The 27189-nt window shown below is 42.2% G+C and overlaps 1 protein-coding gene across 1 annotated transcript in view; it reads right to left on the reverse strand.

Moving 5' to 3' along the window:
- Positions 1 to 27189, reverse strand: part of LOC126155594 (glycerol kinase-like) — a 188905-nt gene that overhangs the window by 34539 nt on the left and 127177 nt on the right. Inside the window, exons 9-10 of the mRNA XM_049916239.1 lie at positions 13857 to 14000; positions 2739 to 2825 (exon numbers count right to left, since the gene is read on the reverse strand). Of these exons, the coding sequence (XP_049772196.1) occupies positions 2739 to 2825; positions 13857 to 14000 (231 nt within the window). The remainder of the gene's footprint in view (positions 1 to 2738; positions 2826 to 13856; positions 14001 to 27189) is intronic.

Genomic DNA, 27189 nt, shown 5'->3' on the forward strand with positions numbered 1-27189 from the left:
CCTGTGGAACGGCTTGCCATGCCATTTCCACCTGACGCCTCAGTTGGACCAGCGTTCGTGCTGGACGTGCAGACCGCGTGAGACGACGCTTCATCCAGTCCCAAACATGCTCAATGGGAGACAGATCCGGAGATCTTGCTGGCCAGGGTAGTTGACTTACACCTTCTAGAGCATGTTGGGTGGCACAGGATACATGCGGACGTGCATTGTCCTGTTGGAACAGCAAGTTCCCTTGCCGGTCTAGGAATGGTAGAACGATGGGTTTGATGATGGTTTGGATGTACCGTGCACTATTCAGTGTCCCCTCGACGATCACCAGTGGTGTACGGCCAGTGTAGGAGATCGCTCCCCACACCATGATGCCGGGTGTTGGCCCTGTGTGCCTCGGTCGTATGCAGTCCTGATTGTGGCGCTCACCTGCACGGTTTCAAACACGCATACGACCATCATTGGCATCAAGGCAGAAGCGACTCTCATCGCTGAAGACGACACGTCTCCATTCGTCCCTCCATTCACGCCTGTCGCGACACCACTGGAGGCGGGCTGCACGATGTTGGGGCATGAGCGGAAGACGGCCTAACGGTGTGCAGGACCGTAGCCCAGCTTCATGGAGACGGTTGCAAATGATCCTCGCCAATACCCCAGGAGCAACAGTGTCCCTAATTTGCTGGGAAGTGGTGGTGCGGTCCCCTACGGCACTGCGTAGGATCCTATGGTCTTGGCGTGCATCCGTGCGTCGCTGCGGTCCGGTCCCAGGTCGACGGGCACGTGCACCTTCCGCCGACCACTGGCGACAACATCGATGTACTGTGGAGACCTCACGCCCCACGTGTTGAGCAATTCGGCGGTACGTCTACCCGGCCTCCCGCATGCCCACTATACGCCCTCGCTCAAAGTCCGTCAACTGCACATACGGTTCACGTCCACGCTGTCGCGGCATGCTACCAGTGTTAAAGACTGCGATGGAGCTCCGTATGCCACGGCAAACTGGCTGACACTGATGGTGGCGGTGCACAAATGCTGCGCAGCTAGCGCCATTCGACGGCCAACACCGCGGTTCCTGGTGTGTCCGCTGTGCCGTGCGTGTGATCATTGCTTGTACAGCCCTCTCGCAGTGTCCGGAGCAAGTATGGTGGGTCTGACACACCGGTGTCAATGTGTTCTTTTTTCCATTTCCAGGAGTGTATGTCAATAGAGCAGGCCAATATCACTCCAACACAATACACCTGTCATTCAGGGCAACCTACAAATCAGGGGCTGAAAACCCATCTCTTGCCCATGATGTGTAGACTGCCCAGCAAAGCAGGTAGATAAGACAGACGTGTACCTTTCCAGCAAATGGACCTGTCGTGAAGGGCAGCCTATGTGGCAGGTGATGCAAATGCATGTGTTTGCTCATTATCTCTGCTCCTATTGTAGCTATGAGGTTATAAACCCCACAGTACTGATATTCATGACATGAAGTTTGTGATTTGTTTGCCAAATTTGATGAAAATTGATTCAGGAGTCTGGGAAGACATTCCAGCCATGCATGCATACATGCATACATACATGCATACTTACTGCCAGCTTTACATATATGTGTACACATTGTTTGCAATCACCTCCAAGTATCAAACAGGGGATGATGTTTAATAATCAGGCATTCTTGTTACTGGGTATCACAATTCTGTAATACTTCTTCAAATTTGGAGAAATTGTGTGCACAGCTTAATCGTTCCACAGCAGTATCTAGGCCTGCCTTCATATATATACAGTGTCAACAGACAAAGATTAAATACACCTAAAAACTTCTAGAGCCATACTCTACTGTCCAGAAAAACTCATTTTTAGTGTCAGTTGGCAATGATGTCTCTGATCAGTTTTTCAGTGTGCCATATCTCACATATCACACAGGAAGTGGTATCCATATGAAAAATCATTATGTCCGTCCAGTGCATGTGAATGCTATCTAGCATGAAAATGGGCATGGTGGCTTTGAACTTTTCTGTAGGAAGTAATGGTTAAAACATATTAGTCACATACCAAAGACTCAGAATTCTGCTACAGAATGTTCTCTCCAACACAAATCTAGTGAAGTACTTATCATATGAATCATGTCTAGTACCACAAAAGCAATTCTGCCCTGTGTTAACTGCAGCTCATTCATCAGCACAGTCGGATTAACTATTATCCTCCTGAGCTTAAACTGTTATAATTTTCCCCTTGTTTTCTCTAATTTATATAGCTTTCATTTTTGTTCCGTATCTGAGTCTTCACACTTAGTCAATACTTCCCTCTCCTTAAACTCTCTGCATTTGTTTTATTTCAATATTTGTTTATATTTATTTATTTACCTTGTAATTCATTTAAAATGACATCATTTATTCCATTTTATTTTCCATCGACATCTTCTTTATTTACACACAAATGCTTTGGCAGATATATATCTCCACTGCCCATGTGGCTTCAGTCTTTTATCAACACAGTCACCTCATGTTTCGTTACCAGTCCCAATTCCTGTTCAATATGCAACAAAATATTCTTACACCATTGTAGACAGTAATTTATTATTGTTCTTTCTTCATTACCACCTTCAGTTCCCAAGTAAAATAATCTACAATTACAAAAGTTCTAAAATTACCTTTAAATATGCTATGCAGTATCTGGCCTGCTCTCTTTGCTACTTTTTCTTCTTTTAGCAGACTATAGTGTATTGTTACATTTGCAAGATTCATCAAAATATTACAGAAACAAACCTGTCATAGCTAGGGACTTCTTTGTAGTGGCCCATCCAAAGCTTCTCTGAACTGCCATTTTCCATTTGTTGTACTTGTGGTTCCGTTCTGTTTATAATAGAATGATAAAGTGATGAAAGCATGTTACAGAAAATACCAAATCAGATGACTAAGTCATACTGGTTTGTCACAAAATGCAATCACTATAAGATCTTATCTAACTCTCTTCATGAATACTTACTGTTAGTTATTATTTAACACTTTCGAGATGGAGTGTGAGCGGAGGCTATAACCAGTGCCTGATTGAGACTTGGGGTTCATCTGAAAAGTGTTAACTTATTGTAACAATACAGTCAGACTGCATAGGAATTCACTGGCCAAAATCCCCCATTAAATGAATACACTTCTGTCAAATGGGTTGACTAGGGACAGCGGGATGACTTAAAACATTTTGGTAATGTTTTGTCCTTTATTATGTTGGCAACATTGGATGGTCATAATTATGTTTTGCACTTTCACAGCTTGAGCATTGTTTAACGGTGGTGTGCTGATGTCCTCAAATTAAAGGATACATATTTTTTAATTGAAAGTACTAATTTAAAATAAAAGTTCTATAAAGATGATTCTCTACCCAAGAAAGCTGGAGGCCAAACTTCTCTCATTCTAATTAGGAAAATGTTACAGTAATAAATTCACTAACTGCAAGTGATTGGGGTTTTCCCTTGACTTTGACAGGTGTTAGAATAATTGTGAACTCTTCCATAATGGGGCTGGGTCATATTATACCTAAAAAGACACATGAAAATTCTATCTGAGTGAAAGTGCATGAATTTTGAAAGATTGTATGCTTGAACTGACTAAGGAATGATACAGGGTTATTTTCCTGAATGTCAACAGTTCCTACTGGAGCATAACCAGTTACAATTAAACCAATGTAAACTGATGAACCTGGTGTTAAAAGACCAAAATGTAGGCTATATATTGTATAATTGACAGTCAAAAGAGCAATATTAATATCATGTTCTGTGGCACAGCTATAGACAAGCTACTTCCAATTTACATAGTTTATGGGGCATCACATGTGTATGGTTCTTGGAGGCAAGGGGACCCTAAAGGATCACTTTATGGATGCTCAAAATTGTCCTGGTTTAATGACTATATTCTGTAACTGATTTGAATGAATTAGGCTTCCATTATTAAAAAGCTGACCAAGAAGACACGGAAAGCTCTAATAGGGGCTATTTGTTATGTCACATCTCTGTAAATGTTTTGCAGAAATCCAAAGAGCATAACATTAAATTTATATTACCGCCACTAATTCAACACATCTGTGCAGCCCATTGATAGTGCTTAATTCTGCCTGCTGAAGGTTGAGTAGTGAAAAGTTTTACACGAATAGAAACTGAAGAATATTATGAAGGACATGTTTCTTGACCAACTCAAGGAAATGCTTAACTATTAATTCCACTGTCCAAACAAGACACAAAAGCAGGCTTCAAGAAACCTAAATTTTTTTCTGTTTCATCCAGAGGAGGCATTGAAACTCATTTCCAAAACAAATAGTTAAAAAGAAGATGAAATTTGAAGAAAGAGAGAAACAATAGAAAATTCGTTTGACTTATTTATGTGTGATATGTACAGCTTGGAGACACAGATACTTCTTAATGTGAGGTAAAGCATTGCAAACATTGATTTAGATGGCCCTCACAATCCACACTCTTGTAACAGTAGTGACACTAACATTACTTCCATCCAAGACGCTGTGGAAAATTTGAGTTCAGAAAGTGAAAAACATCAGAGCAATGACTCACACATGCAATCATTTTACAACTGATGGCAATTACTGTTGTGACAGTGCCATGACATTTAACAGTGCCGCCACAACAGTATGCACAAACTGCGATAGAGGCGCTCCGCAACTCGGCTGAGCGTGGGAGCGCCACCTAGCTATGAACGGCGCCAGCTGCATGTCACGGCACGGCAGTCGAATAAGAGATACTGAGTTGTTATCATGTAACCAGCTATTGTTTCTAAGTGAGTGTGTTTGAATATCCACGCAATTATTGGTGATTAAAGGTTATAACACTTTTTGGCGACGAGGTCGGATATTTTCACTGTGTTGTGGATTTATGTGTTCGTGATGGGGCAGACATGGAACAGCTTATGCAAGCGCTCATTGAACAACAAACACAGTTGACGGCTGCTATTCAGGCGTTGTCGATGTCGCTTACTCATCGTCTGTCTTCCTCTTCTCCGCCTCCATTTCCTCCTTATGACAAGGCCGCTGAAGACTGGGAGGATTATGAGAAGCGTTTGTGGCAACACTTCTTGGCTTTCGGCATTGTCGATGCTCCTATGTATAAGTCGTTACTTCTATCTTGGATTTCCCCACGGATCTATCAGCTGCTATCTCAGTTAGCCCCTCTGCGGGAACCTGGCTCTCTGTCCTTCCAAGAAATGTGTGACTTATTGTCTACCTATTACCGAAAAAACACCCACGTCATTGCCGCCCACGTGGTGTTCTACCAGTGTCGTAAACAGCCCCATCAATCTTACACGGTCTGAGTAGGAAATGTCAGTTTGTCACGGACACTCATCATGAGTCTTATGCTGAATCAATGGTTAGGGATGCTATTCTATGGCTTGCTCCTGATAAAGAAGTTCGGCAACGTGCCCTACAACTGCCAAACCTGTCGTTGTCGGAAGTTCTAAGCATCGCTCAATCTTTTGAAGTGTCTCACGCTGCTGGCATGCAAATAGATGTGTGGTGTGATGTAGGCACTGTACAGTCAACTTTTGACACAGACAATTTGCCTGTCTCACAGGAGAACGAATATGTGGCAGCGTTGGGCCGCAACGCTCGCAGCAACAACAGCAACCACAGAAGCAGGTTCGTTCCACACTTCCTTCTTGTCCACGTTGTTTCGTACAGCATGACAGGGCCGCGTGTCCAAAACGTTAGGCCACGTGTAATTCATGTAGGAAAAAAGGACACATTGCTTCTATGTGTCAGTCCCCTAAAGTTCCTGTCGACAAGGACGAGGCATCGGACATGGATGTTAACTGTGTGCTTTCTCAAACAAATAAGTTGTTTGTTACTGTTCGTGTTCTGGATAAAGACATTCGCATGCAAGTGGACACTGGCTCTGCAGTAACTCTCATTAATTCTCACACGTATTTGGAGTTGGTCTCCCCTCCCTTGTCTCCTGTTATGTGAAATCTGAGAACTTATAATAACAGAAAATTCCTATCATTGGCCAGTTTGATGCTTCCACTGCATACAAGTCTGTTGTTAGACCCCTCATGTTTTATGTGGTGGATCATGCGGGCACTGAAAACCTGTTCGGTTATGATGCTTTCCAGTTGTTCGGGTTCTCCGTTGATGATGATGTGTACCTCATATCTGAGGATATTCCGTATCAACAGCTGGATGGATTGTGCTCTGAATTTTCGTCTGTGTTCTCTGCTGGTCTGGGTCATGCCAAGGATTTTGAAGCCCACATTACTCTTAAACCTACAGCTCGCCCTAAGTTTTTCCGGGCATGCCCTATTCCGGTAGCGTTGCGTGCACCTGTCAAGGCTGAGATAGACAGGTTAACAGCTTCAGGGATTCTCCTTCCTGTTACCTCCAGCAAATGGGCATCGCCAATCATGGTGGTTTCTAAACCAAACGGGAGTCTGCGATTGTGTGGTGATTTTGAAGCCACTGTCAACGCTCAGAGGCTCATTGACACTTATCCTCTTCCCCGTCCTGAGGAGTTATTTACCAAGCTCACTGGGGGCCAGTTCTTTTCCCAACTTGACTTATCGGAGGCGTACCATCAGTTGCCGTTGGATGCTTCTTCCAAGGAATTTCTCTTCATCAACACTCCTTGTGGGTTGTATCCGTACCAGTGGTTACCATTTGGCATCGCTAGCGTGCCGGCCATTTTTCAGCAGTTTTTGGAACAGCTCACGGCTTCCGTTCCCGGCTGCATAAACTATCTGGATGAGGGTTGAGGTGCAATCTGGACAAGTCACAGTTCTTCCAACCCTCCATTGTGTATCTTGGTTTCCACTTGTCCCATGAGGGTATACGTCCTCTACGTCAGCACGTTGCAGCCATTAACGCTCTACCTCGGCCGTCTACGGTCAAAGAACTTCAGGCGTTTCTAGGCAAGATTGCTTATTATCACAAATTCATTCCATCCGCGGCGGCGGTAGCTCATCCTCTGCATCAGCTGTTACGAAAAAACGTGCCTTTCTGATGGTCCGATGAGTGTGAGCAGGCTTTTGTCCCCCTGAAGGCTCAATTGCAGTCGGCACCTTGTCTTGCCACATTCCGTCCGGGTCAGCCCTTGGTTCTGGCAACTGACGCGTCACAGTATGGCCTAGGGGCTGTTCTCACCCATCGGTATGAGGATGGGTCGGAACGACCCGTTGCCTATGCTTCCAAGACCCACAACGATGCACAATGGCGTTACTCTCAAATCAAAAAGGAGGCGCTCGCTATCATTTATGCTCTAAAAAAGTTCAGCGTTTTTTTGTATGGTTCTAAGTTTCACCTCGTCACCGACCACAAGCCACTGGTCTCTCTGTTCAGCCCATCGGCGTTGCTTCCGGATAAGGCAGCTCACCGCTTGCAACGTTGGGCCTTATACTTGTCTCGTTTTCACTACGAGATTCACTATCGCCCCACGGCCCAGCACGCCAATGCTGACGCATTGTCACGATTGCCGATGGGCCCCGACCCGGTTTTCGATCGTGATGAACTACTCTGTTTCCACATTGATGAGGAAGAGCGTCGTGCGGTCGAGGGTTTCCCACTTACAGGTTGGCAGGTCGCGTCGGCTACTGCGTGGGACCCGGTCCTGCGTCAGGTGGTCGGTTTTGTTCAACGGGGTTGGCCGGACAGGACCCAGGGCCGGGCATCGGATCCCCTTCACAACTACCATGCCTTGCGCCTTCGTCTGTCTGTTCGTGATGGTGTAGTTCTTCTGGCCACGGATGGCACATCTCCACGGGTCGTGGTGCCAGCCTCTCTTCGCAAAGATGTTCTCAAACTGTTGCATGAAGGCCATTGGGGTATTTCTCGGACTAAGTCCCTGGCCCACAGGGATGTTTATTGGCCCAGTATTGATTCGGACATCGCCCACATGGTTGCTGCATGTGGTCAGTGTGCTCAACAACTGGTTGCACCTCGTACAATGCCCTTTCCATGGGCTGATCCGGCGCAGTCATGGGAACGGGTGCACACTGACTTTGCCGGCCCCTTCCTCGGTACTTATTGGCTACTGTTGATTGATGCCTTCTCGAAGTTTTCGTTTCTTGTTCAATGTCCATCGCCCACCACTGCGGCGAAGACGCTGGCTTTGTCTGAAATCTTTGCGCTAGAAGGTCTTCCATCCACGATCGTCATGGAAAATGGCCCTCAGTTCTCTTCGCAGGCCTTCCGTGATTTTTGTACTGGACAAGGGATTCATCATGTTACAGCACCGCCCATCCATCCGCAATTGAATGGGGAGGTCGAGCGCCTTGTCTGCACTTTCAAAAGCCAGATGAAAAAATTCCTTAGTGATTTTTCCACAGATGACACTCTGCTGCAATTTCTGAGTTCTTATCGCTTCACGCCTCTGGGTGATCGCAGCCTTGCTGAACTCTTGCATGGCCGACAACCGCGCACTCTACTGCACCTGCTTCACCCTGTCAGGCCTTGTGCTGTGTCCCCTAGTGCGGGAAAAGACTCGGTGGGCACCGACGTGTGGGCACGAGGGTATGGATCTCGCCCTAAATGGATTCCAGGGGTGGTCAAGGCTCTTCGCGGCCGCCGGCTTTGTGAAATACGTATGGACGACGGCATGGTTGTTCGCCATTATGACCAGATGCGCCCACGAGTGGTGGCCATGCCGGTGCCACCGCCCCTTCCTTCACCTCCACCAGCCCGAGAAGCCAGTCCTGTCGCTGCTGCCGATCTACCGTACGTGTTGATGCAGCCGCCGTCGCTACCATTTCTGAGTACGCCAGAACTGGCCCCAGTCGCGACGCCTCCTGCTCCTGGACCCATCTCGCTGGAGCACACCCCCAGGTCCACGACATCTATGGATGCTGCTCCGGAGTTTTCACCCATCATCTCATCCAGGAGGCACGTTCCACGCACGAGCTTCCGTCCTGGACATTTTCGACCATACTCTCGTGTCTCTCTGCGGGATCTTCTTGGGGCCTCACAAGAGGCCATGGATGTCTCCGCACTGTCCATGTCTCCAAGGAAGTGAGCGTTTTTTTTTTTTAAAGGGGGGAAAAGTGTTGTGACAGTGCCACGACATTTAACAGTGCCGCCACGACAGTACGCGCAAACGGCAATAGAGGTGCTCCACAACTTGGCTGAGCGCGGGAGTGCCAACTAGCTACGAACGGTGCCGGCCGCATGTCACGGCACGGCAGTCGAATAAGAGATACTGAGTTGTTATCATGTAACCAGCTATTGTTTCTAAGTGAGTGTGTTTGAATATCCACACAATTATTGGTGATTAAAGGTTATAACAATTACATTGAGCAATTAAAAAAAAACAGTAATAACAGCTCAGTGGCTGAGTTAAATAAAGAAGAGTTCATTGGCATAAAGTTTAATTACTCTTAGTGAAAATCCTAGGTTGTTCTGAAAGCAATCATAAGGAAAATATTAACCATAAGAGATACCAAAGTGAAAACTTCGTTTATGAGGAAGTCTCAAAAGCCATCAATCATCTATGTCTTTCCAAATGAGGAAGACATTCAAGAAGTCTCTGTGACATAAGTTATGTGCAAACTTAATACTCTCTTTGATCAACTGGTCATTACTAGCTCCTGTATGAAAGCAGAATGTAAAGAGAGTTAATACTAACAAAATCTGATTACCTAAAAGTAAGGAAAAAAGAAGAAAAATGAAAGAAAAGTATGTATTGTGTGAGGAGAGAGAGTGAGAGAATGGAAAATATTTTAAGATAAATAGTGTACCAAACTTTCTTTGCCTCTTTTTTAAATTTTCAATATCCATTTTTAATTTAATGTAATATAATTTTGCATATTCCACCTTAAAGAACAGTAAAATTTGCATCAAATATTTACAACTTAAAAAGAAACACTTTCACTGTCCCGAGTCATCCATATGATAGGGTGAATATAGCATTCTGGATAAAATAAATAGGTGCCCCCACACTGTGCCGAGACTTGGGAAACAAACAAAAAAAGGTAAATTTTACAATAATATGAAAAACGTAATCTGTAGACACAGACCTACATTTTAAGAAACACAAAAATTGTCCAAAGTCACCCTTTTTGACAGTAATCAGGCACAAGAATAGCAACTGTGAAAGACCACTGGGCAGCACTGGTGCAGTCTTATTTAAGTCGTAAATATTATTACCACAGTTTGTAGGTAACTCTTGTGGTACTAACATGTTATTTCAAATCTTTATTCTACGTGCAATTTAGGAGATCAGGACAAATTGTTTGCATCACTTATTATTTCATGTCAGTAATTACGCAAGTAATAGAATGGAAAAGGAAGCTCAGTGTATTTTGAAATCCCTGTTGGATAGAAGAAACAAAGTAACTATGTGGATGACCATTCTGCAGCTTTCTACTCCTATACAGAATAAATAAAAAGTGAAACTAGACTGTCAAGTATCCTAGTACACCATCTGCAGTCTGCCCACTCACACTACCTCCTCACATGACGCTGACTTAGGGAAGCACAATGAAGGCACTGCACAACCCACAAGACAATGACTTTGAGTCCAATGAACATTCAACACACACCATCAGCAGTGGTGCCCTCTTTATGATGATATCAACATATCCAGTTATTCCAGTCAAATAAGCTGCAAATACGATGATGACCTATCAAAATATACACTACCTCTTTTGTTGCATAAATGGTGCAGATGTGGCAATTTGAAAGTTGCTATTATGATACTTTCTTTCCAATAAGTTTATTATTTTGTTCATGAGAGGGACAGTCAGCCTACAGCATTTTGAAAAGAATGAATGGCTTCTGGGAGAGTGCTCAGAGCAAGATATGAAAAACATTTCATTTGAATAGTTAGAAGCGGCAACTTATGTACATCTGCTATCACTACACATTAAATTATGGCTAATGAAAGAGTCTGTGAAGGCTTTCTGTAATAATATGCAAGGATTTATGCATCTTTTCATAAGTTTCCTAGATTCTCTGAGATAAAAATCTAGGTTCTGATACAAGAAGCCTGATGAGAGTCATATAGTTTTAAACTATTATGAAGGAGAAAAGAAAGAAGCTTGGGCTTCATTAGAACCACTGCCAGAAAATTTACAAGGTAATCTCCATATGCTGAACAATAATGGGAAAGATACCATGAGCTTATCAAAGAACAGAAAGTAAAATGGTCCTAAAATGCATTTTTGCCATTCTCATTTTGACTTCTTTTGACAACTAATAAAATCTTGGTGAAATTATGAAAATGGAAAATGTTTTGTGCAGCAGGTTTCAACCATTGAGAAACTTTACTAAGGCAACTGCAATCCTTCTATGCTGGCCCATTACTGTAGGTCAGCCATGAAAGATAATGGATTATAAATGAAAAGAGGAGATAACAAATTAGCCAAATGTATTAGTTAAAATATATGTGTATTGAAAAGAAAGTTTATGGTGGCTCGACAGCACAGCAGTAACATTCTGGACTACAGATCAAAGTTTTCAGGTTCGATACCTGGTCAGATCTCTTTTTTATGCATCAATTATCACACATTTCTGCCATGGAAATGGTTGTTACTGTGAAAACGAGTTGCACCATGGTTCATAGTTCACGATAAATTCTAGGATGTGCTGCAAGTGGCTAAGCAAATCCACTCAAAACGCCAGAAAAAGCAATGGCATACCTCCTCCAATAAGACTGTGCCTGTGTACCATGGTATTAAAACCAGCCTCTGGGGATGATGACAGTTTTAACTTTGTAATACATAACTACCATAATATCTTCAAAACAAAAACTTCCTCCAATATTTTTGGTCATATTCGATCACACAAGCAAAAATGTGTAACCAAAGGGCAATTTAATTAAAAAAAACAAGAAACTCATCGCAAGCTGTAATTTAGTGATATTATAAAAATGCTGTGCATTAAAACTGTGTACATAAAATTCAAGCAGTTATATGAAATGTAGTAACAACTTTAATTCTCACAGATCTTCTTCATTTTTCAGTATAGTTGCCATATTCAGTCACAAATGAGTAATGCTCATTCCTCATGAACTTCCTGCTGATATCAGGCTATGACACACTCTTGTTTAGTTGGGTTGCCTTTTGATCAATTAATTACATTGCTGTTACAAAATGGCTCCATCAAGAACTGTTAAAGTCTCTTAATGAACCTTTGTGGACTTAATTCATAGGGGGTGAGAACTGTAGGAACCATCTAAATATGTCAGGGGTGCACTACACATCAGAGGTTGGTAGCCTTGTTTAAGCTTAGGTGATATTTCATCCAATACACAAAATGGTAGCTGTAGGAGACCCAGAAGAAGTGGCCCCCACAGATGAAGTGTTTAATATCCCAGTAATTAACTGCTGAGGCATTCATGATAAACTCCAATCATCTTACACTTGTCCGTCCCCCAGTAGCTGAGTGGTCAGCCAACAGAATGTCAATCCTAAGGGCACAGGTTTGACTCCCGGCTGGGTCAGAGATTTTCTCCGCTCAGGGGCTGGGTGTTGTGTTGTCCTAATCATCATCATTTCATCCCCATCAATGCGCAAGTCACTGAAGTGGCGTCAAATCTAAAGACTTGCACCCGGCGAACGGTCTACCCAATGGGAGGCCCTAGTCACATTACATCTTACACTTCATTATGTTTCGTACAATTCTTTCTAGTTATGAATCTTTATGATAGCTGGTAATGAGTATACTTCTTCTTATAAACTCTTTGTCACTACTTGCAATGGTGCAACTGCAATTGCATCAATGTTGTATTTCACAAGCGTGTGCACCTGAATGCATCAGTGGAACTGAAAGCATTCAAAATCCAGAAGCTTTCATATTCTTGCTATAAATACACATCCAGCAGCCACAAGCTCTGCAGACCATGTGCTGCTTCCACACATAGCTTCCATTACTTTCTGTTTTGTGCTCAGTTACTCCAGCTGTTTTCAATCCCCAGGGCTGCCAGGTCCTTCATCAGGTCAGTCATCCAGCACTGCCTTTAGGTCCTGTGGGGCATATAGTGTTTGGTTTCCCCTCAAATGTTTTCTTCAACTGTCTTTCTTCTGTCATATTGGCAACATGGCCTCTCTATTGGATTCATTTGCTCTTCAGCTTTGGTATTATTGTCAGTTGTTGCATAAAGAGGTAGATTTCCTGATTCTTCCCCCTTCTTCATTCTCCTTTATCTGAGATCTGTCCCCCATATCTTCTTCATTACTCTTCTTTCAAATATTAATAGTTCATCCTTTTCTCTTTCAGTCAGACTCCATGTTTCTGAACTGTAAAAGACCGCTGGGCATACCGCTGTGTTATATATTCTCATCTTAGTATTTGCTGATATTGATTCTGAGTGTCTCCCTGAGGGAATACATGCATTTCATTTCCACTGCTATTTTTCCTTAATGTCCATTTCAATGCTTTTCTTGTTGGTAAACCAAGTCCCAAGTATCTGAAGTGCTGAACTCCCTTCACATTTCAAACAATTGCCTTAGGATAAAAATGTGATCTATTGTCAATCGATCTGGACAAAAGCCAGCTTATATTCCTTTACGTTGTTCTCTATGAATGGTTGTAATTATCTGATCTCCCAATGCTACACATACAAATTAAAAATATTTCTAGCTATGTCTCTCCACATAAAATGAGAACACAGTCCTTTTCTCCAGTTACCTAGGGCATTAAGACAGAGGACTGGGAAAAGAATCATCTGATATTCTGCACAAGGAACCATACTGATATTTATGTGAACTGATTTAGGAAAAACACCGAAAAACTTTAACCAAGATGGCTGAATAGGGATTTAACACCCACTGTCTGTCAATATATATTGAGGCACCTTTAACCCTTCACCACATCTGGGCATACAGGTACTGTTATGAAGAATTCATTAGAAACTAAAAATACTGCAAGTGGCCATCGTTTATGGAAAAACAACAAGTACAAACCTTCATTACTTATACATGGTTCAAAACAATGATTATTGTGGAAATTCAGAGCAATAGGTGAACCATTCCACAAATCAATACCCTCAGCTTGGGCAGCTGTCAATGCTATACCCAGGGTTGAAACATCAGGTACAGCTGAACGATCTGCAAAAGATACCACTGCATCTATATAGAATATTTAACAAGAACTGAATATCTTTAATGTTCTTAACACTATCACACATCATAAAATCAATGTTACTGCAATGATAATAACCCTGGATTAATAGAAGATGAACGAGTTCCTTGTAACATACAGGCACATAGAAAACAAAGTGCAGTCTGTTTGGCACAGTCATTTAAATTCAGTTCATGATTTGGTACCAAAAGTAGCCTCCATCATACACTGTAAAGTGGCTTGCAGGGCAGAGCTGTGGATGTAGTAACTGAGTCTGTACATTTTTGTAGAATATAGACACGATTCCAGTGCAGTGTGTCATAACTGTTTTGCTGATACGAATAAATAAAAATAAATGGACAGAAAGAAGTGATTGTAACACACAGTGTTTTGCAACTTCAATACCAGATTTTTTTTTTATTCACATTCTAGGTTAAAGACACACATATATAAAGTGCATTTAAAAGTAAATTAAGCTACTGGAAAAAGTCCTTTCTCAAATGTAGAAAAACACAAGCACACATTCATATATGCATTACGCACACATGGCCACTGCCATTTGCTTTCCGTTAACAATCACTTTTCAGACACTGTCAGAGCTTTATTTGGCATGTACACCGATATACCAGTTTGTACTAATGGTACCTCTCCCACAGGAAAACATAAATACATACATTGATGAAAACATTAAAGAAAAAAAGAATCAGTTTTCTGTCACAAAAACAAGTTTATGGCTACATACACCAACAATGTTACAATGAGCCATTACAATTTGAAATATTCTATTGAATAACAAGACAGCAGCCAAGTACAGTATTTCTTGATTGTATTTTTGTTCTTATTAGTCTGTTTTTGCATTTTGAATACCGTTCATATTATATTGTGTGTATGCCTCTTCATTGAGTTTATAATTATTGTTTTATAGGTACCTCTTTTGTTTGGGTGTTGAAATCAAAACTTGTGATAAGCTATGTACATACACACATATTTTTATAAATACCTATTGTTGTGAATAGCCACACTAGTGCCTTTTTTCCTGTTACATGATGGACGATTTGGAATCTCTACATTAGGTTTCAGAAATATCTCAAGCTATTTTAAATTGCTGTTATGTGTGACATCTGACAAATTTTCATTTACATTTGCCTGACTTCTAGAACAACCCTGCATCTGACTTCACTTAATTGTGGTAGTAACCAATTTACTGCATTAGAAGGGGCTGCAATCTTTTTATAGTAAAATAAACACAATAATTACATAATATTGCTTTAGTGTTTCATATTTAAACTTTTTTTCTTCATTGCTATAGACATTATCTGATCATAAGTGGAAAGAGTGTGAGGTGGTCTAGGAGAGCAACTAGCAGGATGTATTGTGGAAACAGTAGTAAATGGTTTGATATGGGGGAATGTGGCGGGAAGGACCTTCATGTGATCGTTGAGATCCTCTCCTGGAACTGCAAAATATGCAGCAGGAATAAATTAATAGAGGAGCAGGAAGGAAGATCTGTGCCCTTCAGATTCCTAACCTTTGTAATCATGGTTAGAGTCTGCCACACATGTCTACTTCTTCACCATCTTGATGTCCGCACCCTGTCAGCTCGACACAATGTCAATCCTAAGGACCCGGGTTCGATTACCGGCTGGGTTGGAGATTTTCTCCACTCGGGGACTGGGTGTTGTGTTGTCCTAAGCATTACCATTTCATCCCCATTGACGTTCAAGTTGTTGAAGTGGCGTCAGATCGAAGACTTGCACCCGACGAATGGTCCACCTGACGGGAGGCCCTAGTCATACAAAATTTACAATTTTTTTCCAGAATGAGATTTCCACTCTGCAGCGGAGTGTGCGCTGATATGAAACTTCCTGGCAGATTAAAACTGAGTGCTCGACCGAGACTCGAACTCGGGACCTTTGCCTTTCGCGGGCAAGTGCTCTACCATCTGAGCTACCGAAGCACGACTCACGCCCGGTCCTCACAGCTTTACGTCTACCAGTACCTCATCTCCTACTTTCCAAACTTTACAGAAGCTCTTCTGCAAACCTTGCAGAACTAGCCCTCCTGAAAGAAAGGATACTGTGGAGATATGGCTTAACCACAGCCTGGGGGATATTTCCAGAATGAGATTTTCACTCTGCAGTGGAGTGTGTGCTGATATGAAACTTCCTGGCAGATTACAACTGTGTGCCTGACCGAGTATCGAACTCGGGACCTTTGCCTTTCGCGGGCAAGTGCTCTACCCTCTGAGCTACCGAAGCACGACTCACACCCGGTCCTCACAGCTTTACATCCGCCAGTACCTCATCTCCTACCTTCCAAACTTTACAGAAGCTCTACTGTGAACCTTGTAGAACTAGCACTCCTGAAAGAAAGGATACTGCAGATACATGGCTTAACCACAGCCTGGGGGATGTTTCCAGAATGAGATTTTCACTCTGCAGCGGAGTGTGCGCTGATATGAAACTTCCTGGCAGATTAAAACTGTGTGCCCAACCAAGACTCGAACTCAGGACCTTTGCCTTTCGCGGGCAAGTGCTCTACCATCTGAGCTACCGAAGCACGACTCACGCCAGGTCCTCACAGCTTTACTTCTGCCAGTACCTCATCTCCCACCTTCCAAACTTTACAGAAGCTCTTCTGCAAACCTTGCAGAACTAGCACTCCTGAAAGAGAGGATACTGCGGACACATGGCTTAACCACAGCCAGGGGGATGTTTCCAGAATGAGATTTTCACTCTGCAGCGGAGTGTGCGCTGATATGAAACTTCCTGGCACATTAAAACTGTGTGCCCAACCGAGACTCGAACTCGGGACCTTTGCCTTTCGTGGGCAAGTGCTCTACCATCAGAGCTACCGAAGCATGACTCACGCCCGGTCCTCACAGCTTTACTTCTGCCAGTACCTCGTCTCCTACCTTCCAAACTTTATAGATGCTCTTCTGCCCACCTTGCAGAACTAGCACTCCTGAAAGAAAGGATACTGAGGAGACATGGCTTAACCACAGCCTGGGGGGCTTCTGTAAAGTTTGGAAGGTAGGAGACGAGGTACTGGCAGAAGTAAGGCTGAGAGGAGCGGGTGTGAGATGTGCATCGGTAGCTCTGATGGTAGAGCACTTGCCCGCGAAAGGCAAAGGTCCCGAGTTCGAATCTCTGTCGGGCACACAGTTTTAATCTGCCAGGAAGTTTCATATCAGCGCACACTCCGCTGCAGAGTGAAAATCTCATTCTGGAAACATCCCCCTGGCTGTGGTTAAGCCATGTCCCCACAGTATCCTTACTTTCAGGAGTGCTAGTTCTACAAGGTTAGCAGATGAGCTTCTGTAAAGTTTGGAAGGTAGGAGACGAGGTACTGGCAGAAGTAAAGCTGGGAGGACTGTGCGTGACTTGTGCTTAGGTGGCTCAGATGGTAGAGCACTTTCCCGCGAAAGGCAAAGGTCCCGAGATCGAGTCTCGATCGGGCACTCAGTTTTAATTTGCTAGGAAGTTTCATATCAGCGCACGCTCCGCTGCAGAGTGAAAATCTCATTTTGGAAACATCCCCCAGGCTGTGGTTAACCCATGTCTCCGCAGTATCCTTTCTTGCAGAAGTGCTAGTTCTGCAAGTTTCGCAGAAGAGCTTCTGTAAAGTTTGGAAGGTAGGAGACGAGGTACTGGCAGAAGTAAAGCTGTGAGGACCGGGCGTGAGTCGTGCTTCGGTAGCTCAGATGGTAGACCATTTGCCCGCGAAAGGCAAAGGTCACGAGTTCGAGTCTCGGTCAGGCACACAGTTTTAATCTGCCAGGAAGTTTCATATCAGCGCACACTCCACTGTAGAGTGAAAATCTCATTCTGGAAACATCCCCCTGGCTGTGGTTAAGCCATGTCTGCACAGTACCCTTTCTTTCAGGAGTGCTAGTTCTGCAAGGTTCACAGAAAACCTTCTGTAAAGTTTGGAAGGTAGGAGACGAGGTACTGGCAGAAGTAAAGCTGTGAGGACAGGGTGTGAGTCGTGCTTCGGTAGCTCAGAGGGTAGAGCACTTGCCCGCGAAAGGCAAAGGTCCCGAGTTCGATACTCGGCCAGGCACACAGTTGTAATCTGCCAGGAAGTTTCATATCAGCACACACTCCACTGCAGAATGAAAATCTCATTCTGGAAATATCCCCCAGGCTGTGGTTAAGCCATATCTCCACAGTATCCTTTCTTTCAGGAGGGCTAGTTCTGCAAGGTTTGCAGAAGAGCTTCTGTAAAGTTTGGAAAGTAGGAGATGAGGTACTGGCAGACGTAAAGCTGTGAGGACCGGGCGTGAGTCGTGCTTCGGTAGCTCAGATGGTAGAGCACTTGCCCGCGAAAGGCAAAGGTCCCGAGTTCGAGTCTCGGTCAGGCACACAGTTTTAATCTGCCAGGTAGTTTCATATCAGCGCACACTCCACTGCAGAGTGAAAATCTCATTCTGGAAACATCCCTCAGGCTGTGGTTAAGCCATGTCTCCGCAGTATCCTTTCTTTCAGGAGTGCTAGTTCTGCAAGTTTCGCAGAAGAGATTCTGTAAAGTTTGGAAGGTAGGAGACGAGGTACTGGCAGAAGTAAAGCTGTGTGGACCGGGTGTGAGTCGTGCTTCGGTAGCTCAGATGGTAGAGCACTTGCCCGCAAAAGGCAAAGGTCCCGAGTTCGAGTCTCGGTAGGGCACACAGTTTTAATCTGCCATGAAGTTTTACATTTTTTTTCCCCCATCTTAAGGCTCCTCCCCCTCAACTGTAGCAGCTGAAACATTGTAACAAAGCAAGCTGGGATATTGTTTACTTCCTCTCTTGTTTTACCAACTGCCTCCTTAAATTCCTTTTTTTCCAATTTTAACTAATTACCATTAAGATACATAAATGTAATCTACATTTTCATAAAAGGGAAAGATTGGTCCTTAGTTTTAAAGAATATAACAACAGATCTAATTTTGTGCTTTTAATTTTATGTAATTGATTTTCTAATTTATGTTGAAAAGAATATAACAAAAGATCTAATTTTGTGCTTAGTTTTATGTAAGTAATTGATTTTTTAATTTAAGTTGACTATTCCTAGTTAATACTTTCATTGTAGGGCAACATCAGTAATTGTTTCATAACTTAAATTCATCTGTACTAATTATAAACATTTGGGAGATGGAACAATAACATTCTTTAAATATTTATTTGGTTCTTTGAAAAAATGTTAGCATAGACAGCCCTTAATTAATTCCAAAGTAATTAACAGGTTTGTCAAAAGTACCAGTAACTGTTTGCATAACTATATATGTTCATTTCATGATTTATTAAAATAATTTGGCCTAACTCTCACAGAAGAAAAAACTGTTAAAAAGACGGAATCTTTTGAGGTATTAAGTTAATTTAATGAGTTAAGTTTTAATTGTAATTTCTGTAAATTTAACTTCAAACAATGTGTAGTTTCGGCACCTACTGTTGTGAGGATATATAACGGCCCAAATTTTGGCCACGTGACAGTCCATCCACGGCCAAGTTTTGGATGAGAAACCTGTGTTGGTTAGAATAACAACAGTGCTTCAACTGTGAAATAAGTGTTCAAAAATAGTCCATGTGTTAAAGCAATTACAGTGTCTGCTTCACATATACTGTTCTGTTCTTCAAGAACTGTGAGCTCTGTGGTTTGGTTTTTACTGCTTGTAGATATTCAACAGTAAACTATGGTGACAGTATGTGGTTGTTTGCCAGAAAACTATTACTGAGGCTTATTGAAAGTTAAACAGTAGTGCACTGGCCATATTTAATGTGTCTGGGGGGGGTCATGAAAAGTGAAAGTAAACGACTGTGAAACTCAAATGTGCACCTATTAAATACATCATTAACAGCAGACAGTAATGCACTTCCACCCCCTATTTTTTCAGCCAGTACATCGACACCGAGGACAACAAATAAAGAAACAAATAAGGTGAGCACCACCACAACCTAACACTAATGTTAGCAACAAGGAAGTTTTGCTGCCATCTGCCATGTAACAGTAATGGTAGAGGTGTAAGCCTTCAATTACAGGGGAAGTTTGAGCATGAGTATCAGGTCACCAGCAAGTGCTGGACTGGATCAGGTGATTGAGGATTTTGGGCCTTTACATAAGGCTTTCAGAGAAGATGATTAGGTGGTTTCAGTGAGTGGGGCAGGGAACACCTTGGGTAGGAACAGAGAACACAACATGGGCAGTTTTCTGAATAAGGCAGTTTCCCTAACTAGTCGCACCAACTTGAGCATAGTAGAGGTGTTCCAGTGAGACGATTGGTTTTGTCTTGGCACTGTTGTAAGGCATGAGGAACACATTGCACTGGTACCAGTGGAACTGTTGGAGATAAGGCTTTTGTCAACTCAAAAGGGTTGGAAAATAAAGATTGGTGGAGATGATTAGTGTGGGACCCCGCATGGTCAAATACCCATTGTCATGGGTATGAGAACTAGGCCTCTTTTTAGAACAAAACCATAACAACAGGCTCCCCTCTCTTAAAAGTATATCAACCAGCATGGAGACCTCTGCACCATGAATGTGGGTGTCCGCCGCTCGTGGTCTCGCGGTAGCGTAGTCGCTTCCCGAGCACGGGGTCCCGGGTTCGATTCCCGGTGGGGTCAGGGATTTTCACCTGCCTCGAGATGACTGGGTGTTTGTGTTGTCCTCATCATTTCATCATCATCCAGGAAAGTGGCGAAATTGGACTGAGCAAAGATTGGGTAATTGTACGGGCGCTGATAACCACGCAGTTGAGTGCCCCACAAACCAAACATCATCATCATCATCATCATCATCACCATGAATGTGGATAAATAGAATTACCACACAGAATGTACAGGCACCATGGAAATTTGCTCAGAATTATCTGTTATTCATTCAAATGTTCAGAGCATTAAAAATAAAGTACAGTAGCTTCAAGTTTAATTAAGTCTTTGATCAGCATGGTAGTATGGATTACAGAGTACTGGTGTAGAGATGACAGTTGCAGCATATATTGCTATCTTTGTGTGGATGTGAAGGTCGCTACTGTAAGTCTACTTTAAATGGTGAAGGATCATGTATCTTTATCAGGGATAATAAAACAACAGAAAGTCCAGTTTTGAATATCATCATCATTATTATGAAGAGGATAGATTGCTATTTACCGTAAAGATGACACATTAAGTTTCAGGCAGACCCAATGAAAAGACTGTTACATATAAGATTATGGTTCAAATCTGTCTTCAGAAAAGGATAATGCACACCCACTCTCAGAAGCAAGTACACTTCACACACACATGACCACTATCTCCAGCCACTCTGGCCTGACTGCAACAGAAATACATTCAACAGGTGCAACCATTCAAAGCAGGTCATGAACAGGGAGGGATATCAGGGTACGGAGGGGGAAGAGGAATTAGCAATGCCTAGCAGAGCATGCAGGGACTAGAGGAGCAGGATAGAGCTCACACATGCAGTATCAAATGTCAGTGGGAGAGGGGAAAGGGGGAAGAAACAGGAGTGGAACAGAGAGGAGTAGAGAAGGGAAAGGACTGGTGGATGCACAGGAAGAAAGTAGCACACAATGACGGTGAGGGTAGGTGAATTGTGAGGGAGAGGGGGGGGGGTGGAAACAGTTGGGTGGAGGAGGTTGGGACAGTAGGTTATTGTTAGGTTGACAGGATGATTTTGAGAGCAGAGAATGTGTTGTAAGGGTAACTCCTGTCTGTGCAGTTCAGAAAAGCTGGTGGTGGAGGGGAGGATCCAGACTGACTGCACTGTGAAGCCTTTAAAATCAGGCATGATATGTTCAGTTGCATGTTGTGACACAGGGTGGTCCACTTTGCTCTTCACCACAGTTTGGCAGAAGCCATTCATCCTAATGGATAGATGGATGGTAGTAGTACCAATATAAAAAGCTGAACACTGATTACAATATAGCTGGTATATAATATGGCTGCTTTCACAAAAGGCCCAGCCTCTGATAGGGTAGGATAAGTCAGTGACAGGACTGGAATAGGAAGTGCTCAATGGATGGATTGGGCAGGTTTTGCACCAGGTCTACCAGAGGAGTATGAGCCCTCTGGCAAGGGATTGAAATTGGGAGTGGCATAACTACAGATTAGAATACTGTGAAGGTTGGATGGGCAATGGAGCACCACTTTAAGAGGGGTGTAAGGATGTCCCTAATATCAGGGCATCAGAGGCCAGGCCACCTGTGAAAGCGGCCATATCAGATACAAGCTCAGCTGAAATTATTGTTCAGCAGTTTATATTGGTATGACTACCTACCAGCTGTCCACCAGGATGAACAACTACCACCAAACTGTGTCCAGATGTCAAGTGGACCACCCTGTAGCACAACATGCACCTGTACATAATATGCTTTATTTTAATCTCTGCTTCACAACGTGGTCAACCTGGGTTGTCCCCTCCAACACCAGCTTTTCTGAACTGTACAGATGGGAGTTATACTTACAAGACATTATCTGCTTCTGAAATCATCCTGGCCTCAACATATGGTAGCCTATTGTCTCCACACCTTCCATCCAACTGTTTCCACCCTGCCCTTCCTGTAATTTCCTCACAATTCACCTCCCCTCACCCTCACTGTGTGCTGTCCTCTGCTGGCATATCCACAGGTCTTTTCTCCTTCTCTGCTCCTCTCCATGTACTGCCACCTCGTTTCAGTGTGCTCTGTCAAGCAGTAATAACCTCCCCCTCCCCTCCCCCCCAGTCATAACCTGCTATCCCTGCCCCTTCCCCACCATGCTTCAGACTATTGCTCTTATTCAATGCTTTTCTGTTGCAGTCTGGCCAGAGTGGCTGGAAGTAGTGGTCACGTGTGTGTGATGTGTGCTTGCTTGTGTGAAAGGGTATGCCTTCCTCTTTTTAGAAGAGGGCTTTAACTGAAAGCTTATACGAAGCAGTCTATTCATTGTGCCTGTCTGCTCTGTATGCAACTCAATGAGTCCCTTGTATCATGAGTACAAATAATATTTTTGATATATCAGGAATAATACACATTTTGAAGTTAGATAAGATATGACCACAGTGTAGGTAAAAATTTTGAATTGGCAGCCACTGAAATAACAGAGCTAGATGTCTATAAGAAGTTAATCATCTGTGTATTTATTGCTCACCTAGTAGTAGTAGAGACATTTTCTTCAGCAATTAGCTGAAGTCAAGGAAAGATTCTCAGCCCCCAGAACTAACATAATAATATGTGAACACACAGGTGTTCAAGGTGAAACTAGTAATAACTTCTTAAACATTTTGAGCACTTGTGGTGGGAAACAAATGCTAAACACTGCTAAGAGGGTTTCAAAACATTCAGCTTCAATTGTAGACCATGTACTTATGGATACTAACAGGGAAAATTGTAAAGTATTTGTCAGAGATCTCGACATTTTGGATCATCACTATCAGATAATAAAGCTAACAACAGGCTTGGTGAAACCTGCAGAACTTCAGTCCTACATAAGGATTTCCTCAGATCATATGATACATACATTTTATAGGACACTGCCAAATTAAACCTGTGTTGAACTGTGTATGGAAAGTAATGTAGATGCTAAGTTATCTAAATTCCACACATTTTTTAAATTAATTTTTGAGAAGACATTTCCAAAATTAGCTACTTCTGCTACAGTAGCTATGGAAAATAGATGACTAACTGTGGGCATTAGAAAGTTCACACACACACTTAAATTTATCAGTTCTTCGTAAAAGTGCTGCACTAATTCACAGTTCCTAGAGCACTATCACATGAATAAAAAATATATGAGAAGATACTGCTTGCTGCAAAACGAAAACAAATCATTAAATAACAAAAAATATATAATGCAGAAAACTAAAGGAAGGTGGTGTGGGATAGTATAAAACAAGAAACTGGAAAAGACTGACTCAATAATAACAACATACAAATGAAAGATGAGGATAGAATAATTGAAAGTCCATAATAATTAGCAAATTTTGTGAATTATTACACTGATAACGCAAAACATGATGACCACCGCCCAATGTGACATTGGATGCTGCTGCCTGGTGACATTGTGGCATGTGATGTGATGACAAACGTATGTAAACAGAGCAGACATAGATAGGGAATCACCCTAGTGAAGGTATGGGCTGCAAATGGGGAAATCCATTTAGATAAGTGACTTTGACAAAGGGTGGATTATTATTACACAGAGCCTGTAAATGAGTATCTCATAAACAGTGAATCTGGTCGAATGTTCATGTGCTACTTTCACGAGCATCTATGAAAAGTGGTAGAAGGACAGTGAAACTACCACTAGGCACTAAATGGTTGGACATCCATGCCTCTACACTCAATGTGTGTTTCAAAGGCTTGTCTGCACTGTAAAGTAGGATAGATGGTGATCCAGCATCTCTGCTGAAAGAGCACTATGCTGGTGCATGCTCAACTGTTTCAGATCACACCGTTCATCGTACACGGTTGAACATGGAGTTCCGCAGCAGACCACCCCTACATGTTTCACATGTTGACCCAATCAAATCGTCAATTACAACTGTGGTCGGCACAGGACAATTGGGATTTGACTGCCAATCAGCTCTTTGGATGAATCACATTTTTGCTACACTAGGTCAATGGTTGTCTCCATAAATACCATCATCAAAGCAAACAGCAGCTCAAAACATGCAGCACGCCATGGACACAGGCTGGTGGGAGCAGTATTAGGTATGGGAGACATACACCCACACTTGCATGGAACCTGTGGTGGTAATCGAAGACACACTGACAGCTGCGAACCACCTGCATCCCTCCATTCTTGACATCTTCCCTGGATGTGATGTCATATTTTAGCTGTCTGTGTTCTGAAGGAAAGCATAGATAGCAAATAAGCTCTATTAACAAATATAACAAATTAGTCTTTCAGTTATGTGTTTTCCTGGCATACATAAAGCATGCGCAAGAGATGCCCTCACTAGAGAAAGGTAATGCAGAAAGCAATTAAGCCTACAGGTCAGTTTCAGTGCTGTCTTCATTCTCAAAAATAATTGATGCAATCATGAAAGAGAGACTGACAGGTTACATGAGTTAAGTACAACTTTTTTAACAAAGCACAGTTTGATTTCAGAAGTGGAAGAAGTACAATATTGGCCGTTGTGAAGTTCACAAAAGTTGTACTTGAAGCTCTTGAAAGGAATGATAGTGTTACAGGCATTTTCGTAGACTTCTTCAAGGCTTTCAGCACTTACGACTACTATTGAGGAAGCTAGAAGCACTAGATATAACAGGAACAACAAATGAGTGGTGCCAGTCTTACTTGGAAAACAGGGTGCAAAAGTTGGAGATCATTCACACACCTGCTGGTGATAAATTTTTAGTAGAACAATTTTCAGGCAAGAAATATATAAACAGTATAGTGTATTAGGTCCAATTATGTTCTTAACATAAAATCTAAGACATGGAGGACATAATATAAAATGTTAAGACATGGAGGAAACAGTCCTCTTCACTGATGACAACAATATCATAGTCACTAATAAACCATCAGAACTCCTGTTAGAGACAAATGAGACCCTCAAGGATGTTTACAGTTGGGCAGCATGTAATAAATTAACATTGAACATACAGAAAATAAACAGTACGTACTTCAGCATAAAGAGGGGAATCATCATCTCTGTCACTTTAAATATAAACGATACATCTATAGATTATCTAGCAAACACAATGTTTGCTGGAATGAACTGTGATTGTCAGCTAATGTGGAATGAACATACAAAGATACTGGCAAAAAGAATGTCATCAGCATGTTATTCTCTTAGGGTGTTAGCATCAGCTTGTACCAGCCAATGTTTTGAGGTGACATACTATGCCTACATACTCTCAGTTCTTACCTGTTGAGTTCTTTTCTGGGGATCGAAGACACAAAACATGGACACAGTTGTTAAACTGCAGGAAAGGGCCATAAGAAGCAGTAGTTGGGCTCAGTGTAAGGAGCAATTGGGCATCCTTAGTGCACTAAGCAAGTACATCTATCAATCTGTGGTGCATTGCAGTAATACTTTTATACATAATCACAGAACATGAGCCAGTACGAAGTTACGTTTACCCAGAAAAGCAAATAAAAAACTCATAACAGTGTTTTATATCAGGTGATAAAGTTGTATAATAAATTTATAAAGAAAATGAAAAAGATTACTCAAACACCTCTGCTTAAAAAGGCAGCTAAAACATTCTTGAAAAGTAATGCACACTACAAAATTAAAGATTAGAGGACTAAGAGTAGCAGATAGCAATGAAAGGGGATAACTACAGCACCTGTTCACATTTCAGTCCTTGAATATGGTTTACTGCATTCATAAGGACTATTAAATGTGGTTCAGTCTATCAAAAACTACAAAAATAGAAAAGCAAAAGGCAAAGTTTTCAGATATCATACTTGACAACAGTCTAACATGGATCTCTCACATTGATCACATAGTGGTTAGGTTGTCAGGAGTTATAAATTTGTTGAAGAGACTAATGTGTTGTGTGACATTTGAGTACGTAAGGACAGTGTACTTTGCCTTTTTTCAATCTGTTTTAAGGTATGGGTTAATACTCTGGGGAAACAGCAGAAAAATAAATGAAATTATGGTGCTTCGGAAGAAAGCAATCACAGTTCATTAAATATAGAGTTCATTAAATATAGAATTTTAACAGTTATTAATTTACAGCATTAACTACATACTTGCTGAACTACCTAATTTAAGTGTAACAAATCAAAGGCATGACTACTATACAAGAACCTGTACTTCTCTGCTGTTGCCACAAAATATATTAGCTAAAACTAACAATAGTCATAAGTATATGGCAATTAAAATATATAACAAATTGTCTAAAAATGCACCAATCAAACCTGACAAATTACTTAAAGAAAATGTACATAACTTCTTGTTAACTAATCCATTCTATTCGTTAGAAGAATTTTTAGAAATGCCCAATATCATCTTAAATATGAAAAAATTTATTTTGTGAAATTAATAGGTTACGTGAACTGACAAAATCTATTGCATGTAATAATGCTGGATGACCAATAAAGAATCTGAATCTGAATCTGAAATAATATGTCAAGCACACAGTTGCATATGGAACCTGGAGTTGGTGTAAGGGGCTCAGCAGATATTCACAGTCCATGAGTTATCAGCAGGTGTCCTCAGTGTATGCAGCAATTAAGAACAAAACTATGTTTTATTTGCAGGTTAG

The sequence above is a fragment of the Schistocerca cancellata genome, chromosome 2 (genome assembly GCF_023864275.1).
Source record: "Schistocerca cancellata isolate TAMUIC-IGC-003103 chromosome 2, iqSchCanc2.1, whole genome shotgun sequence".
Classification (NCBI taxonomy): domain Eukaryota; kingdom Metazoa; phylum Arthropoda; class Insecta; order Orthoptera; family Acrididae; genus Schistocerca; species Schistocerca cancellata.